This window comes from Oncorhynchus mykiss, chromosome 11 (assembly GCF_013265735.2).
Source record: "Oncorhynchus mykiss isolate Arlee chromosome 11, USDA_OmykA_1.1, whole genome shotgun sequence".
Lineage (NCBI taxonomy): Eukaryota > Metazoa > Chordata > Actinopteri > Salmoniformes > Salmonidae > Oncorhynchus > Oncorhynchus mykiss.
This window is the reverse complement of record NC_048575.1, coordinates 858,116-876,650: the sequence shown is the minus strand read 5'-3', so window position 1 is coordinate 876,650 and position 18,535 is coordinate 858,116. Positions and strand designations below refer to the sequence as shown.

Sequence of the window (18,535 nt, the reverse complement as noted above, 5' to 3'; positions counted from 1 at the left end):
CAACAAAACCGCAGGACAACAATACCACAGGACAACAGGACAACAATACCACAGGAAAACAGGACAACAAAACTGCAGGACAACAAAACCACAGGACAACAGGACAACAAAACCGCAGGACAACAAAACCTCAGGACAACAGGACAACAAAACCGCAGGACAACAGGACAACAATACCGCAGGACAACAATACCGCAGGACAACAGGACAACAATACCACAGGACAACAATACCGCAGGACAACAGGACAACAATACCACAGGACAACAGGACAACAATACCACAGGACAACAATACAAAGGGACAACAATACCGCAGGACAACAATACCGCAGGACAACAGGACAACAATACCACAGGACAACAGGACAACAATACCACAGGACAACAATACAACAGGACAACAATACCGCAGGACAACAGGACAACAATACCACAGGACAACAATACCACAGGACAACAGGACAACAATACCACAGGACAACAATACCACAGGACAACAGGACAACAATACCACAGGACAACAATACCGCAGGACAACAGGACAACAATACCACAGGACAACAATACCACAGGACAACAGGACAACAATACCACAGGACAACAAAACCACAGGACAACAGGACAACAATACCGCAGGACAACAGGACAACAAAACCACAGGACAACAGGACAACAAAACCACAGGACAACAGGACAACAAAACCACAGGACAACAGGACAACAAAACCACAGGACAACAAAACCGCAGGACAACAAAACCACAGGACAACAAAACCACAGGACAACAGGACAACAGGACAACAAAACCACAGGACAACAGGACAACAGGACAACAAAACCGCAGGACAACAAAACCACAGGACAACAAAACCGCAGGACAACAGGACAACAAAACCGCAGGACAACAAAACCACAGGACAACAGGACAACAGGACAACAAAACCACAGGACAACAGGACAACAGGACAACAAAACCACAGGACAACAGGACAACAGGACAACAAAACCACAGGACAACAGGACAACAAAACCACAGGACAACAGGACAACAAAACCACAGGACAACAGGACAACAGGACAACAAAACCACAGGACAACAGGACAACAAAACCACAGGACAACAGGACAACAAAACCACAGGACAACAGGACAACAGGACAACAAAACCACAGGACAACAGGACAACAAAACCACAGGACAACAGGACAACAGGACAACAAAACCACAGGACAACAGGACAACAGGACAACAAAACCGCAGGACAACAAAACCACAGGACAACAAAACCACAGGACAACAGGACAACAAAACCGCAGGACAACAGGACAACAATACCGCAGGACAACAGGACAACAAAACCGCAGGACAACAGGACAACAAAACCGCAGGACAACAGGACAACAAAACCGCAGGACAACAGGACAACAAAACCACAGGACAAGAGGACAACAATACCGCAGGACAACAGGACAACAATACCACAGGACAACAGGACAACAATACCACAGGACAACAGGACAACAATACCACAGGACAACAGGACAACAGGACAACAATACCGCAGGACAACAGGACAACAATACCGCAGGACAACAGGACAACAATACCGCAGGACAACAAAACCACAGGACAACAAAACCACAGGACAACAGGACAACAATACCGCAGGACAACAGGACAACAAAACCGCAGGACAACAAAACCACAGGACAACAGGACAACAATACCGCAGGACAACAGGACAACAAAACCGCATGACAACAGGACAACAAAACCGCAGGACAACAAAACCACAGGACAACAAAACCACAGGACAACAGGACAACAAAACCGCATGACAACAAAACCACAGGACAACAATACCGCAGGACAACAGGACAACAAAACCGCATGACAACAGGACAACAAAACCGCAGGACAACAAAACCACAGGACAACAATACCGCAGGACAACAGGACAACAAAACCGCAGGACAACAAAACCACAGGACAACAATACCGCAGGACAACAGGACAACAAAACCGCAGGACAACAGGACAACAAAACCGCAGGACAACAATAACGCAGGACAACAAAACCGCAGGACAACAGGACAACAAAACCGCAGGACAACAGGACAACAATACCGCAGGACAACAGGACAACAATACCGCAGGACAACAAAACCACAGGACAACAAAACCACAGGACAACAGGACAACAATACCGCAGGACAACAGGACAACAAAACCGCAGGACAACAAAACCACAGGACAACAGGACAACAATACCGCAGGACAACAGGACAACAAAACCGCATGACAACAGGACAACAAAACCGCAGGACAACAAAACCACAGGACAACAAAACCACAGGACAACAGGACAACAAAACCGCATGACAACAAAACCACAGGACAACAATACCGCAGGACAACAGGACAACAAAACCGCATGACAACAGGACAACAAAACCGCAGGACAACAAAACCACAGGACAACAATACCGCAGGACAACAGGACAACAAAACCGCAGGACAACAAAACCACAGGACAACAATACCGCAGGACAACAGGACAACAAAACCGCAGGACAACAAAACCGCAGGACAACAATACCGCAGGACAACAATACCGCAGGACAACAGGACAACAAAACCACAGGACAACAATACCGCAGGACAACAATACTGCAGGACAACAAAACCACAGGACAACAAAACCGCAGGACAACAGGACAACAATACCGCAGGACAACAGGACAACAAAACCGCAGGACAACAAAACCGCAGGACAACAGGACAACAATACCGCAGGACAACAGGACAACAAAACCACAGGACAACAAAACCGCAGGACAACAGGACAACAATACCGCAGGACAACAGGACAACAAAACCGCAGGACAACAGGACAACAATACCGCAGGACAACAGGACAACAAAACCACAGGACAACAGGACAACAAAACCACAGGACAACAGGACAACAATACCGCAGGACAACAAAACCACAGGACAACAAAACCGCAGGACAACAGGACAACAATACCGCAGGACAACAGGACAACAAAACCACAGGACAACAGGACAACAATACCGCAGGACAACAAAACCGCAGGACAACAATAACGCAGGACAACAAAACCGCAGGACAACAGGACAACAAAACCACAGGACAACAAAACCACAGGACAACAATACCGCAGGACAACAGGACAACAAAACCGCAGGACAACAATAACGCAGGACAACAAAACCGCAGGACAACAGGACAACAAAACCGCAGGACAACAGGACAACAAAACCGCAGGACAACAATACCACAGGACAACAGGACAACAATACCACAGGACAACAATACCACAGGAAAACAGGACAACAAAACCGCAGGACAACAATACCACAGGAAAACAGGACCACAAAACCGCAGGACAACAATACCACAGGACAACAGGACAACAATACCACAGGACAACAGGACAACAATACCGCAGGACAACAGGACAACAATACCGCAGGACAACAGGACCACAAAACCGCAGGACAACAATACCACAGGACAACAGGACAACAATACCACAGGACAACAGGACAACAATACCGCAGGACAACAGGACAACAATACCGCAGGACAACAGGACAACAATACTGCAGGACAACAGGACAACAATACCACAGGACAACAGGACCACAAAACCGCAGGACAACAATACCACAGGACAACAGGACAACAATACCACAGGACAACAGGACAACAATACCGCAGGACAACAGGACAACAATACCGCAGGACAACAGGACAACAATACTGCAGGACAACAATAACGCAGGACAACAAAACCGCAGGACAACAATACCACAGGACAACAGGACAACAATACCGCAGGACAACAGGACAACAATAACGCAGGACAACAGGACAACAATAACGCAGGACAACAGGACAACAATACCGCAGGACAACAGGACAACAATAACGCAGGACAACAAAACCGCAGGACAACAAAACCACAGGACAACAGGACAACAGGACAACAGGACAACAATAAAGCAGGACAACAGGACAACAATAAAGCAGGACAACAAAACCGCAGGACAACAGGACAACAATACCACAGGACAACAGGACAACAAAACCGCAGGACAACAGGACAACAATAAAGCAGGACAACAAAACCGCAGGACAACAGGACAACAATAACGCAGGACAACAGGACAACAATACCACAGGACAACAGGACAACAATACCACAGGACAACAGGACAACAATACCACAGGACAACAGTAACGCAGGACAACAGGACAACAAAACCGCAGGACAACAGGACAACAAAACCGCAGGACAACAGGACAACAATAACGCAGGACAACAGGACAACAAAACCGCAGGACAACAATACCACAGGACAACAGGACAACAATAACGCAGGACAACAGGACAACAATACCGCAGGACAACAGGACAACAAAACCGCATGACAACAGGACAACAAAACCGCAGGACAACAAAACCACAGGACAACAATACCGCAGGACAACAGGACAACAAAACCGCAGGACAACAAAACCACAGGACAACAATACCGCAGGACAACAGGACAACAAAACCGCAGGACAACAGGACAACAAAACCGCAGGACAACAATAACGCAGGACAACAAAACCGCAGGACAACAGGACAACAATACCACAGGAAAACAGGACAACAAAACCGCAGGACAACAATACCACAGGAAAACAGGACCACAAAACCGCAGGACAACAATACCACAGGACAACAGGACAACAATACCGCAGGACAACAGGACAACAATACCGCAGGACAACAGGACAACAATACTGCAGGACAACAATAACGCAGGACAACAAAACCGCAGGACAACAGGACAACAGGACAACAATACCGCAGGACAACAGGACAACAATACCGCAGGACAACAGGACAACAATAACGCAGGACAACAAAACCGCAGGACAACAGGACAACAGGACAACAATACCGCAGGACAACAGGACAACAATACCGCAGGACAACAGGACAACAATACCGCAGGACAACAGGACAACAATACTGCAGGACAACAATAACGCAGGACAACAAAACCGCAGGACAACAGGACAACAGGACAACAATACCGCAGGACAACAGGACAACAATACCGCAGGACAACAGGACAACAATAACGCAGGACAACAAAACCGCAGGACAACAGGACAACAGGACAACAGGACAACAAAACCACAGGACAACAGGACAACAGGACAACAGGACAACAATAAAGCAGGACAACAGGACAACAATAAAGCAGGACAACAAAACCGCAGGACAACAGGACAACAATAACGCAGGACAACAGGACAACAAAACCGCAGGACAACAGGACAACAATAACGCAGGACAACAGGACAACAAAACCGCATGACAACAGGACAACAGGACAACAATAAAGCAGGACAACAAAACCGCAGGACAACAGGACAACAATAACGCAGGACAACAGGACAACAGGACAACAGGACAACAATACCACAGGACAACAGGACAACAAAACCGCAGGACAACAGGACAACAATAACGCAGGACAACAGGACAACAAAACCGCAGGACAACAGGACAACAAAACCGCAGGACAACAGGACAACAATAACGCAGGACAACAGGACAACAAAACCGCATGACAACAGGACAACAGGACAACAATAAAGCAGGACAACAAAACCGCAGGACAACAGGACAACAATAACGCAGGACAACAGGACAACAGGACAACAGGACAACAGGACAACAGGACAACAGGACAACAGGACAACAATACCACAGGACAACAGGACAACAATACCACAGGACAACAGGACAACAATACCGCAGGATAACAGGACAACAATACCGCAGGACAACAGGACAACAATACTGCAGGACAACAATAACGCAGGACAACAAAACCGCAGGACAACAATACCACAGGACAACAGGACAACAATACCGCAGGACAACAGGACAACAATAACGCAGGACAACAGGACAACAATAACGCAGGACAACAGGACAACAATACCGCAGGACAACAGGACAACAATAACGCAGGACAACAAAACCGCAGGACAACAAAACCACAGGACAACAGGACAACAGGACAACAGGACAACAATAAAGCAGGACAACAAAACCGCAGGACAACAGGACAACAATACCACAGGACAACAGGACAACAAAACCGCAGGACAACAGGACAACAATACCACAGGACAACAGGACAACAATAAAGCAGGACAACAAAACCGCAGGACAACAATACCACAGGACAACAGGACAACAATACCACAGGACAACAGGACAACAATAACGCAGGACAACAGGACAACAAAACCGCAGGACAACAGGACAACAAAACCGCAGGACAACAGGACAACAATAACGCAGGACAACAAAACCGCAGGACAACAGGACAACAGGACAACAATACCACAGGACAACAGGACAACAGGACAACAATAACGCAGGACAACAGGACAACAAAACCGCAGGACAACAGGACAACAAAACCGCAGGACAACAGGACAACAATAACGCAGGACAACAGGACAACAAAACCGCAGGACAACAATACCACAGGACAACAGGACAACAGGACAACAATAACGCAGGACAACAGGACAACAATACCGCAGGACAACAGGACAACAAAACCGCATGACAACAGGACAACAAAACCGCAGGACAACAAAACCACAGGACAACAATACCGCAGGACAACAGGACAACAAAACCGCAGGACAACAAAACCACAGGACAACAATACCGCAGGACAACAGGACAACAAAACCGCAGGACAACAGGACAACAAAACCGCAGGACAACAATAACGCAGGACAACAAAACCGCAGGACAACAGGACAACAATACCACAGGAAAACAGGACAACAAAACCGCAGGACAACAATACCACAGGAAAACAGGACCACAAAACCGCAGGACAACAATACCACAGGACAACAGGACAACAATACCGCAGGACAACAGGACAACAATACCGCAGGACAACAGGACAACAATACTGCAGGACAACAATAACGCAGGACAACAAAACCGCAGGACAACAGGACAACAGGACAACAATACCGCAGGACAACAGGACAACAATACCGCAGGACAACAGGACAACAATAACACAGGACAACAAAACCGCAGGACAACAGGACAACAGGACAACAATACCGCAGGACAACAGGACAACAATACCGCAGGACAACAGGACAACAATACCGCAGGACAACAGGACAACAATACTGCAGGACAACAATAACGCAGGACAACAAAACCGCAGGACAACAGGACAACAGGACAACAATACCGCAGGACAACAGGACAACAATACCGCAGGACAAAAGGACAACAATAACGCAGGACAACAAAACCGCAGGACAACAGGACAACAGGACAACAGGACAACAAAACCACAGGACAACAGGACAACAGGACAACAATAAAGCAGGACAACAAAACCGCAGGACAACAGGACAACAATAACGCAGGACAACAGGACAACAAAACCGCAGGACAACAGGACAACAATAACGCAGGACAACAGGACAACAAAACCGCAGGACAACAGGACAACAATAACGCAGGACAACAGGACAACAAAACCGCAGGACAACAGGACAACAATAACGCAGGACAACAGGACAACAAAACCGCATGACAACAGGACAACAGGACAACAATAAAGCAGGACAACAAAACCGCAGGACAACAGGACAACAATAACGCAGGACAACAGGACAACAAAACCGCAGGACAACAGGACAACAATAACGCAGGACAACAGGACAACAAAACCGCATGACAACAGGACAACAGGACAACAATAAAGCAGGACAACAAAACCGCAGGACAACAGGACAACAATAACGCAGGACAACAAAACCGCAGGACAACAGGACAACAGGACAACAGGACAACAGGACAACAAAACCACAGGACAACAGGACAACAGGACAACAATAAAGCAGGACAACAAAACCGCAGGACAACAGGACAACAATAACGCAGGACAACAGGACAACAAAACCGCAGGACAACAGGACAACAATAACGCAGGACAACAGGACAACAAAACCGCAGGACAACAGGACAACAATAACGCAGGACAACAGGACAACAAAACCGCAGGACAACAGGACAACAATAACGCAGGACAACAGGACAACAAAACCGCATGACAACAGGACAACAGGACAACAATAAAGCAGGACAACAAAACCGCAGGACAACAGGACAACAATAACGCAGGACAACAGGACAACAAAACCGCAGGACAACAGGACAACAATAACGCAGGACAACAGGACAACAAAACCGCATGACAACAGGACAACAGGACAACAATAAAGCAGGACAACAAAACCGCAGGACAACAGGACAACAATAACGCAGGACAACAGGACAACAGGACAACAGGACAACAGGACAACAGGACAACAATACCACAGGACAACAGGACAACAAAACCGCAGGACAACAATACCACAGGACAACAATACCACAGGACAACAATACCACAGGACAACAATAACGCAGGACAACAGGACAACAGGACAACAATAAAGCAGGACAACAGGACAACAATACCACAGGACAACAATAACGCAGGACAACAGGAAAACAGGACAACAATACCGCAGGACAACAGGACAACAGGACAACAATACCACAGGACAACAGGACAACAGGACAACAATACCGCAGGACAACAGGACAACAATACCACAGGACAACAATAACGCAGGACAACAGGACAACAGGACAACAATACCGCAGGACAACAGGACAACAATACCACAGGACAACAGGACAACAGGACAACAATAACGCAGGACAACAATACCACAGGACAACAGGACAACAGGACAACAATAACGCAGGACAACAGGACAACAGGACAACAATAACGCAGGACAACAGGACAACAATACCACAGGACAACAGGACAACAGGACAACAATACCACAGGACAACAGGACAACAGGACAACAATACCACAGGACAACAGGACAACAGGACAACAATAAAGCAGGACAACAAAACCGCAGGACAACAGGACAACAATACCACAGGACAACAGGACAACAGGACAACAATAAAGCAGGACAACAAAACCACAGGACAACAGGACAACAGGACAACAGGACAACAATAACGCAGGACAACAGGACAACAATACCACAGGACAACAGGACAACAGGACAACAGGACAACAGGACAACAATAACGCAGGACAACAGGACAACAATACCACAGGACAACAGGACAATAATACCGCAGGACAACAATAACGCAGGACAACAGGACAACAATACCACAGGACAACAGGACAACAATACCGCAGGACAACAATAACGCAGGACAACAGGACAACAATACCACAGGACAACAGGACAACAATACCGCAGGACAACAATAACGCAGGACAACAGGACAACAAAACCGCAGGACAACAGGACAACAAAACCGCAGGACAACAGGACAACAAAACCGCAGGACAACAAAACCTCAGGACAACAGGACAACAATACCACAGGACAACAATACCGCAGGACAACAGGACAACAATACCGCAGGACAACAGGACAACAATAAAGCAGGACAACAATAATGCAGGACAACAGGACAACAATACCACAGGACAACAGGACAACAATACCGCAGGACAACAGGACAACAATAACGCAGGACAACAAAACCACAGGACAACAGGACAACAATACCGCAGGACAACAGGACAACAATACCGCAGGACAACAGGACAACAATACCGCAGGACAACAAAACCGCAGGACAACAGGACAACAATACCACAGGACAACAGGACAACAATACCGCAGGACAACAGGACAACAATACCGCAGGACAACAGGACAACAAAACCGCAGGACAACAGGACAACAATAACGCAGGACAACAATATCACAGGACAACAGGACAACAATACCACAAAACCGCAGGACAACAGGAAAACAATACCACAGGACAACAGGACAACAATACCGCAGGACAACAGGACAACAATAACGCAGGACAACAATATCACAGGACAACAGGACAACAATACCACAAAACCACAGGACAACAAAACCACAGGACGACAAAACCACAGGACAACAATATTGCTGGACAACAATACGACAGGTCAACAATACCGCAGGACAACAGGACAAAACTGCAGGACAACAGGACAACAATACCGCAGGACAACAATACCGCAGGACAACAATACCACAGGACAACAGGACAAAACTGCAGGACAACAGGACAACAATAACACAGGTCAACAACTATATTGTTCTGTAGTGTTGTGTAGCTGTGTTTGGTACCCCCCACTACGAAAGACTGAATGACAAATATACTTAGTGTGTCAACATTGAAATGACACAAACAGGAACATATACAATGTTTTAAAACATTTTGTTTATTAGCCACTTGACATAAAGGAGACATTGGGGATGTTTAGATGTGAGGTTTACAGCCTAATAAACTCCTTAAAATATTACAAGATCCTCTCCATAAACTGTATAAATCATTACTTTTCACAGCACATCCCAGTCCACTCTACTGTCTGTATCATATCGCTCTCTCACATACTGTACACACACACACACACACACACACACACACACCCTCCCATACACACACATATACCCTCCCTTACACCCCCCCCCCATGCACACACACCCTCCCACACACACCCCACATACACACACCCCTCCCGTACACACACCCTCTCCCGTACACACACCCTCCCACACACACACACACACACCCTCCCCCACACACACACACACACCCTCCCCCACACACACACACACCCTCCCACACACACACACACACACCCTCCCACACACACACACACACACCACCCTCCCATACACACACACACACACACCCTCCCATACACACACACACACCCTCCCATACACACACACACACACCCTCCCATATACACACACACACACACACACCCTCCCATACACACAGACACACACCCTCCCATACACACACACACACCCTCCCATACACACAGACACACACCCTCCCATACACACACACACACCCTCCCATACACACACACACACCCTCCCATACACACACACACCCTCCCATACACACAGACACACACCCTCCCATACACACACACACCCTCCCATACACACACACCCTCCCATACACACACACACCCTCCCACCAAGTCCACCTCAGTTTATACAGTATCCTCAGACACATCCAATTCAAGTAAACCTTGCTAGAAAATACAATAAATGCCCATTCAGAAGCAGTTTTAACAAACTAACTCTGAAGAACAAAAAAATATAAATTGTAAAGTTGGAGTTGATACCGGACTCTGTTGATGATGACGACATTTGGTGTTTTGAAGCAGATTTTAAACTGGATCTTTACAGTAGTAAGGCTCTGCTCATGCTACAGGGTTGGGCTCCATTTGAATTGAAGTTACGAAGCTATTTGAATTTCAAATTCAAAAATGTAAAAAAAAAACAGAATTAAATAAATACAGTTTCATTTTCAGTTAATAAAGAAATTATTGAACATAAATGTGTGTTTTTTAAATGATTGATTTGGAATTTAATTTGACTTCCTGAATGAACCCCAACCCTATAGGGCAGTCTCCATTGGTGGGCATTGGCCCTGTAACATACAGGGAGACAGAAAGACAATTCTATTGGAACATTTAAAATACATTGAAGTGGCTCAACCAACCAACCAGAAAAGTGAATACTTTTACATCAGTATTGAAATATGAAAGACATTTTTATAAATGAAGGGAGAGGATTATACACATACCAGTGTGGCTGTGTCATTGATAGCTGTCATCCCACTGGGGTTGGTGAATGTTCTAGCACTGCCAAGCTGAGCAGTAGATCGAGGCTTGTATCCACAAAACATCTCGAGGAGCAGTAGGATCGAGGAGCAGTAGGATCGAGGAGCAGTAGGATCGAGGAGCAGTGTTATCGAGGAGCAGTAGGATCGAGGAGCAGTAGCTCGAGGAGCAGTAGATCAAGGGGCAGTCGGATCGAGGAGCAGTAGCTCGAGGAGCAGTAGATCGAGGAGCAGTAGGATCGAGGAGCATGTTTTCCTTTTGGATCACTACTTTTGACCAAACTCCAATGGGGCCCGGTCTAAAGTAGTGCACCATATAGGGAATAGGGTCTAAAGTAGTGCACTATATAGGGAATAGGGTCTAAAGTAGTGCACTATGTAGGGAATAGTGAACCATTTGGGACGCATGTTGATCATCAGCTGGAGTTTAAGGTCACTTGATACAAACCACACAGTATTTAGCATGGCATATTTTTTGTTGACAGAGATGCAGCGATCTGTCTGATGTAAGAGGAAGTTCAGAGAAGCGCCGTGTTGAGGACATCATCAAGATCTCTACCAAATCAGAACCGCACGGAACCGATAATACACTGCTATGACAGGCTAGAGGGAAGCACAGGGGACGGACGGACGGACGGAGTGGCACGAGGGACACTAAACCTCTGGTTGTGCCGTCTTGCCATCTCCTATGGTCATTTTTTGGCATGATAGCAGACAGACCTGGGACCAGCCTAAGCATTGAAGTTAAACGTCCGGGTCATTCTTTAAATCTACGTACAGAGTTAGTTGTCACTTTTCAAGACAATGTTGTATCACACTGAAGACAGAGAGGCAACGCACAGGGAGGCAACGCATAGGGAGGCAACGCACAGGGAGGCAACGCACAGGGAGGCAACGCATAGGGAGGCAACGCACAGGGAGGCAACGCACAGGGAGGCAACGCACAGGGAGGCAACGCATAGGGAGGCAACGCACAGGGAGGCAACGCACAGGGAGGCAACGCACAGGGAGGAAACTTCTTATGAAAGACGAGGCTTTTGTAGATGGTCTGTAACCCAAAACTCCCTGTACCCTCTCCAGACAACTCCGCCCCTCTCCAGACAACTCCGCCCCTCTCCAGACAACTCCGCCCCTCTCCAGACAACTACGACCTCTCTCCAGACAACTACGCCCCTCTCCAGACAACTACGCCCCTCTCCAGACAACCACGCCCCTCTCCAGACAACTCCGCCCCTCTCCAGACAACTACGACCTCTCTCCAGACAACTACGCCCCTCTCCAGACAACTACGCCCCTCTCCAGACAACCACGCCCCTCTCCAGACAACCACGACCTCTCTCCAGACAACTACGCCCCTCTCCAGACAACTACGACCTCTCTCCACACAACTCCGCCCCTCTCCAGACAACTCCGCCCCTCTCCAGACAACCACACCCCTTTCCCCTCTCTCTCTCGCCCCTACCTCTCCAACTTTCTCCCCACCTCTTCTTCCCTACCTCTCCAACTTTCTCCCCACCTCTTCTTCCCTCTCCTGTCCTGTTCCCTCCCCTTCTGGTCCCTCATGTTCCCTCCTCTCCTCTCCTGTTCTCTCCTCTCCCGTTCCCTCCTCTCCTGTTCCCTCCTCTCCTGTTCCCTCCTCTCCTGTTCCCTCCTCTCCTGTCCCCCCCCCTCCTGTTCCATCCCCTCCTGTTCTCTCCCCTCCTCTCTTGTTTCCTCCTATCCTGTTCCCCCCCCCTCCTGTTCCCTCCCCTCCTCTCCTGTTCTCCCCCCTCCTCTCCTGTTCTCCCCCCTCCTCTCCCGTCCCCACCCTCCTCTCCTGTTCCCTCCCCTCCTCTCCTGTTCCCTCATTTCCTGTTCCCTCCTCTCCCCTCCTGTCCCCTCCCCTCCTCTCCTGTCCCCTCCCCTCCCATCCTCCTGTTTCCTCCCATCCTCCTGTTTCCTCCCATCCTCCTGTTCCCTCCCCTCCTCTTCTCTCTTGTTCCCTCCTCTCCTCTCTTGTTCCCTCCTCTCCTCTCTTGTTCCCTCCTCTCCTCTCTTGTTCCCTCCTCTCCTCTCTTGTTCCCTCTTCTCCTCTCTTGTTCCCTCCTCTCTCGTTCCCTCCTCTCCTCTCTTGTTCCCTCCTCTCCTCTCTTGTTCCCTCCTCTCCTCTCTTGTTCCCTCCTCTCCTCTCTTGTTCCCTCCCCTCCTGGTCCCTCCTCTCCTCTCCTGTTCCCTCCCCTCCTGGTCCCTCATGTTCCCTCCCTTCCTCTCCTGTTCCCTCCCCTCCTCTCCTGTTCCCTCCCCTCCTCTCCTGTTCCCTCCCCTCCTGTTCCCTCCTCTCCTGTTCCCTCCCCTCCTGTTCCCTCCCCTCCTCTATTGTTCCCTCCTCCCTTCTATTGTTCCCTCCTCTCCTCTCTTGTTCCCTCCTCTCCTCTCTTGTTCCCTCCTCTCCTGTTCCCTCCTCTCCTCTCTTGTTCCCTCCTCTCCTGTTCCCTCCTCTCCTCTCTTGTTCCCTCCTCTCCTGTTCCCTCCTCTCCTCTCCTGTTCCCTCCTCTCCTCTCCTCTCTTGTTCCCTCCTCCTGTTCCCTCCTACTGTTCCCTCCTCCTGTTCCCTCCTCTCCTCTCTTGTTCCCTCCTCTCCTGTTCCCTCCTCTCCTCTCCTCTCTTGTTCCCTCCTCTTGTTCCCTCCCCTCCTCTCCTGTTCCCTCCCCTCCTCTCCTGTTCCCTCCCCTCCTGTTCCCTCCCCTCCTCTCTTGTTCCCTCCCCTCCTCTCTTGTTCCCTACTCTCCTCTCTTGTTCCCTCCTCATGTTCCCTCCCCTCCTCTCCTGTTCCCTCCCCTCCTGTTCCCTCTCCTCCTCTCCTGTTCCCTCTCCTCCTCTCTTGTTCCCTCCCCTCCTCTCTTGTTCCCTACTCTCCTCTCTTGTTCCCTCCCCTCCTCTCTTGTTCCCTCCCCTCCTCTCTTGTTCCCTCCCCTCCTCTCTTGTTCCCTCCCCTCCTCTCTTGTTCCCTCCCCTCCTCTCTTGTTCCCTCCTCTCCTCTCTTGTTCCCTCCTCTCCTGTTCCCTCCTCTCCTCTCTTGTTCCCTCTTGTTCCCTCCTCTTGGTCCCTCCTGTTTGTTCCCTCCTCCTGTTTGTTCTCTCCTTCTGTTTGTTCTCTCCTCCTGTTTGTTTCCTCTTGTTCCCTCCTCTCCTCTCTTGTTCCCTCCTCTCCTCTCTTGTTCCCACCTCTCCTCCCCTCCTCTCCTCTCGTTCCCTCCTCTCCTCTTGTTCCCTCCTCTCCTCTCCCATTCCCTCCTCTCCTCTCCCATTCCCTCCTCTCCTCTTGTTCCCTCCTCTCCTCTCCCATTCCCTCCTCTCCTCCTGTTCCCTTCCATCCTCTCTAGCTCTTTATTCTTTCTGCTCTTTGTTTTATTGGGTCATTTTCCATTCCTCCTCTCCTCGGAATTCCCCATTCATCTTCCCTCTGTCCGGTCCAACTCACCCCAGCTGGAGAAGACATCATCACGCCATTGCAGCCTGAACCAGGAACCAGCCTTCTGAATCTTTACCGTTGTTGGCTGGCTAGGTATCTCACTGAACCCCCAGACCATATCACTGCTGTTGGCTGGCTAGGTATCTCACTGAACCCCCAGACCATATCACTGCTGTTGGCTGGCTAGGTAGCTCACTGAACCCCAAGACCATATCACTGCTGTTGGTTGGCTAGGTATCTCACTGAACCCCCAGACCATATCACTGCTGTTGGCTGGCTAGGTAGCTCACTGAACCCTTAACCTCTGACCTCAACTAGACAGAACAGAGAGGAGAGCAGAGCTCCAGAAACAAATCCTCTCCTCTCCTCCAACAACACGGGGGCATTGTCACGCTGAAACAGGAAAGCCCCCCCCCCCCCCATAACCCAAATCATCCTCCAACAACACGGGGGCATTGTCATGCTGAAACAGTAAAGGGCCTCCCCCCCATAACCCAAATCATCCTCCAACAACACGGGGGCATTGTCACGCTGAAACAGGAAAGGGGCCCCCCCCCATAACCCAAATCATCCTCCAACAACACGGGGTCATTGTCACGCTGAAACAGGAAAGGCCCCCCCCCCATAACCCAAATCATCCTCCAACAACACGGGGGCATTGTTACGCTGAAACAGGAAAGGGCCTCCCCCCCCATAACCCAAATCATCCTCCAACAACACGGGGGTATTGTCATGCTGAAACAGGAAAGGTCCTTCCCCCAACTGTAGTCACAAAGTTGGAAGCACAGAATCATCTAGAATGTCATTGTTTGCTGTAGCGTTAAGATTTCCCTTCACTGGAACTAAGGGGCCTGAACCATGAAAAACAGCCCCAGACTATTGTTCCTCCTCCACCAAATTGTACAGTTGGCACTATGCATGTGGGGAGGTAGCGTTCTCCTGGCATCCGCCAAACCCAGATTCATCCATTAGACTACCAGATTGGTGTAGTGTGATTCATCACTCCAGAGAACACGTTATCACTGCTCCAGAGTCCAATGGCGGTGAGCTTTACACCACTCCAGCTGACGCTTGGCATTGTGCATGGTGATCTTCGGCTTGTGAGCGGCTGCTCGGCCATGGAAACCCATTTCATGAAGCTCCCGACGAACAGTTTTTGTGCTGACGTTGCTTCCAGAGGCAGTTTGGAACTCGGTAGTGTTGGAACCGAGGACAGACCATTGTAACGCGCTTGGTGCTCCCGTTCTGTGAACTTGTGTGGCCTACCACGTCGCGGCTGAGCCGTTGTTGCTCCTAGCCGATTCCACTTCAAAATAACAGCACATACTGTAGGTATAGTATTTTACTGCTCTGTAATTCTGGTTTGGATAACCTTATTTACTGTTGCAGAACGCCGGAAGAATGATCATTTAATTACCACAGTGAATTATTGTAATGTGTGAATTAATCCCATAAGGGATGGGTTGCCAATTGGCTATTTGACACAAAAATAACATTACATTCATTCATTAATACAGTTGACCGGGGCAGCTCTAGCAGGGCAGACATTTGATGAACTGACTGGTTGGAAAGGTGGCGGTGCCACGTTGAAAGTCACTGAGCTCTTCATTCTACTGCCAGTGTTTGTCTATGGAGATTGCATGGCGGTGTGCTCGATTTTATACACCTGTCAGCAACGGGTGTGTCTGAAATATCCAAATCCACTAATATGAAGGGGCGTCCACATCCTGCTGTACATGTAGTGTATCAATAACTATGATGGGTGAAATTAAACCAATCAATAAACTTTGGTCACTTAATCATTTTTATTTAGGTTGAGCAGTTAGGAGAAGTCTGATTATTGTCCACCACATATCAGTTGTTGTACGACGTTGAAAGAGTTAAGACCGACAACGACACAACAAGTCTGTTGAAATGTGTAGCTAGGCTACATTCTGGATCGTCGACCAACGACCAAACCGCCTCATCACTACGACTCCTTGTTGTTTGAGTTCAAAACATCACCTTTTTTTTTTTTTAAAGAAACTTAAAATAATATATATATATATATATTATAAACAGAAACAGCCTATATCTAGAAGATGGCATTATGACCTAGAAGAAGTAAACGCATGATCTGGGTAAGATAGGATGATTTACATAAAGGAGAGTCCAATGTCCTTTTCTCCCTCTCCACTTCTCTCTTCCTCCCCCTTTCCTAATGGAATGATCACGGCTCCCGGCTCATAGGAAGTCCTTGTGATGTGTAAAAGTTTGTCAGTGTGTGTGTGTGTGTGTGTTTAAGAGTGTGTGATCAAGAGGCAGCCAGGGCCTTAACCAGGTAGAGCTTGTCTCCCTGCTCGCTGGTGAAGATGGGAGCCTTCTTGTAGTGATCCACCAAGTCCTCCAGAGAACTGAACTTCCTCTGGCCAATGCAGTACAAACCATCCTTCAACTGAACCTTGAAATGCTTGTTCTTCCCCTGGGCCTTCAGAGAGATGGAGAAATCACTGGGCTGGTGGGTGGAAAGCAGGGGAAGGGTGGGAGAGAGAGAGAGAAGGGAGGGGGAGACAGAGAAACATAAAGAGAGAGAAAGAGGGAGGAGAGTAGACAGGGAGGGAGGGGGAGAGAGAAACAGACAGAGGGAGGGAGGGGAGGGAGAAAGAGGGAGGGAGGGGAGGAAGAGAGCGAGAGAGAAGAGGGAGGGGGGGAAGAGGGAGAGAGAAAAGAGGGAGGGGGGGAGAAACAGAAAGAAAGAGAAGAGGGAGAGAAGGGAGGGTGGAGACAGAGAGAGAAGAGGGAGAGGTGAGAGTGAAGGAAGGGAGGGGAGGAAGGGAGGGAATAGGGAGAGAGAGAAGAGAGGGTGGAGACAGAGAGAGAAGAGGGAGAGGAGAGAAGGTAGGGAGGGAAGAGGGAGAGAGAGAAGAGGGGAGGGAGAGAGAGAAGAGGGGAGGGAGAGAGAGAAGAGGGGGTAGAGAAACAGAAAGAGAGAAGAGGGAGAGAAGGGAGGGTGGAGACAGAGAGAGAAGAGGGAGAGGAGAGAGGGAAGGAAGGGAGGGAAGAGGGAGAGAGAAAAGAGGGGGGAGAGAAACAGAAAGAGAGAGAAGAGAGGGTGGAGACAGAGAGAGAAGAGGGAGAGGAGAGAGGGAACGAAGAGGGAGAGAGAGAAGAGAGGGGGTCAATAAAAGCTGTAAACTGAGCAGACAGTTAAAACACAGGGCTCAGCTG

The 18,535-nt window shown here is 48.8% G+C and overlaps 1 protein-coding gene across 4 annotated transcripts in view; it reads right to left on the bottom strand.

The window, feature by feature from the left end:
• Positions 1-17,119: 17,119 nt before the first annotated feature.
• The window catches only part of LOC110535150 (cytoplasmic protein NCK1-like), a 117,040-nt gene continuing 115,624 nt past the window's right edge, over positions 17,120-18,535 (bottom strand). For all 4 annotated transcript variants that reach the window (XM_036934650.1, XM_036934649.1, XM_036934648.1 and 1 more), the window contains one exon: positions 17,120-17,822. In XM_036934650.1, the coding sequence (XP_036790545.1) occupies positions 17,622-17,822 (201 nt within the window). In that variant the 3' untranslated portion in view covers positions 17,120-17,621. The remainder of the gene's footprint in view (positions 17,823-18,535) is intronic.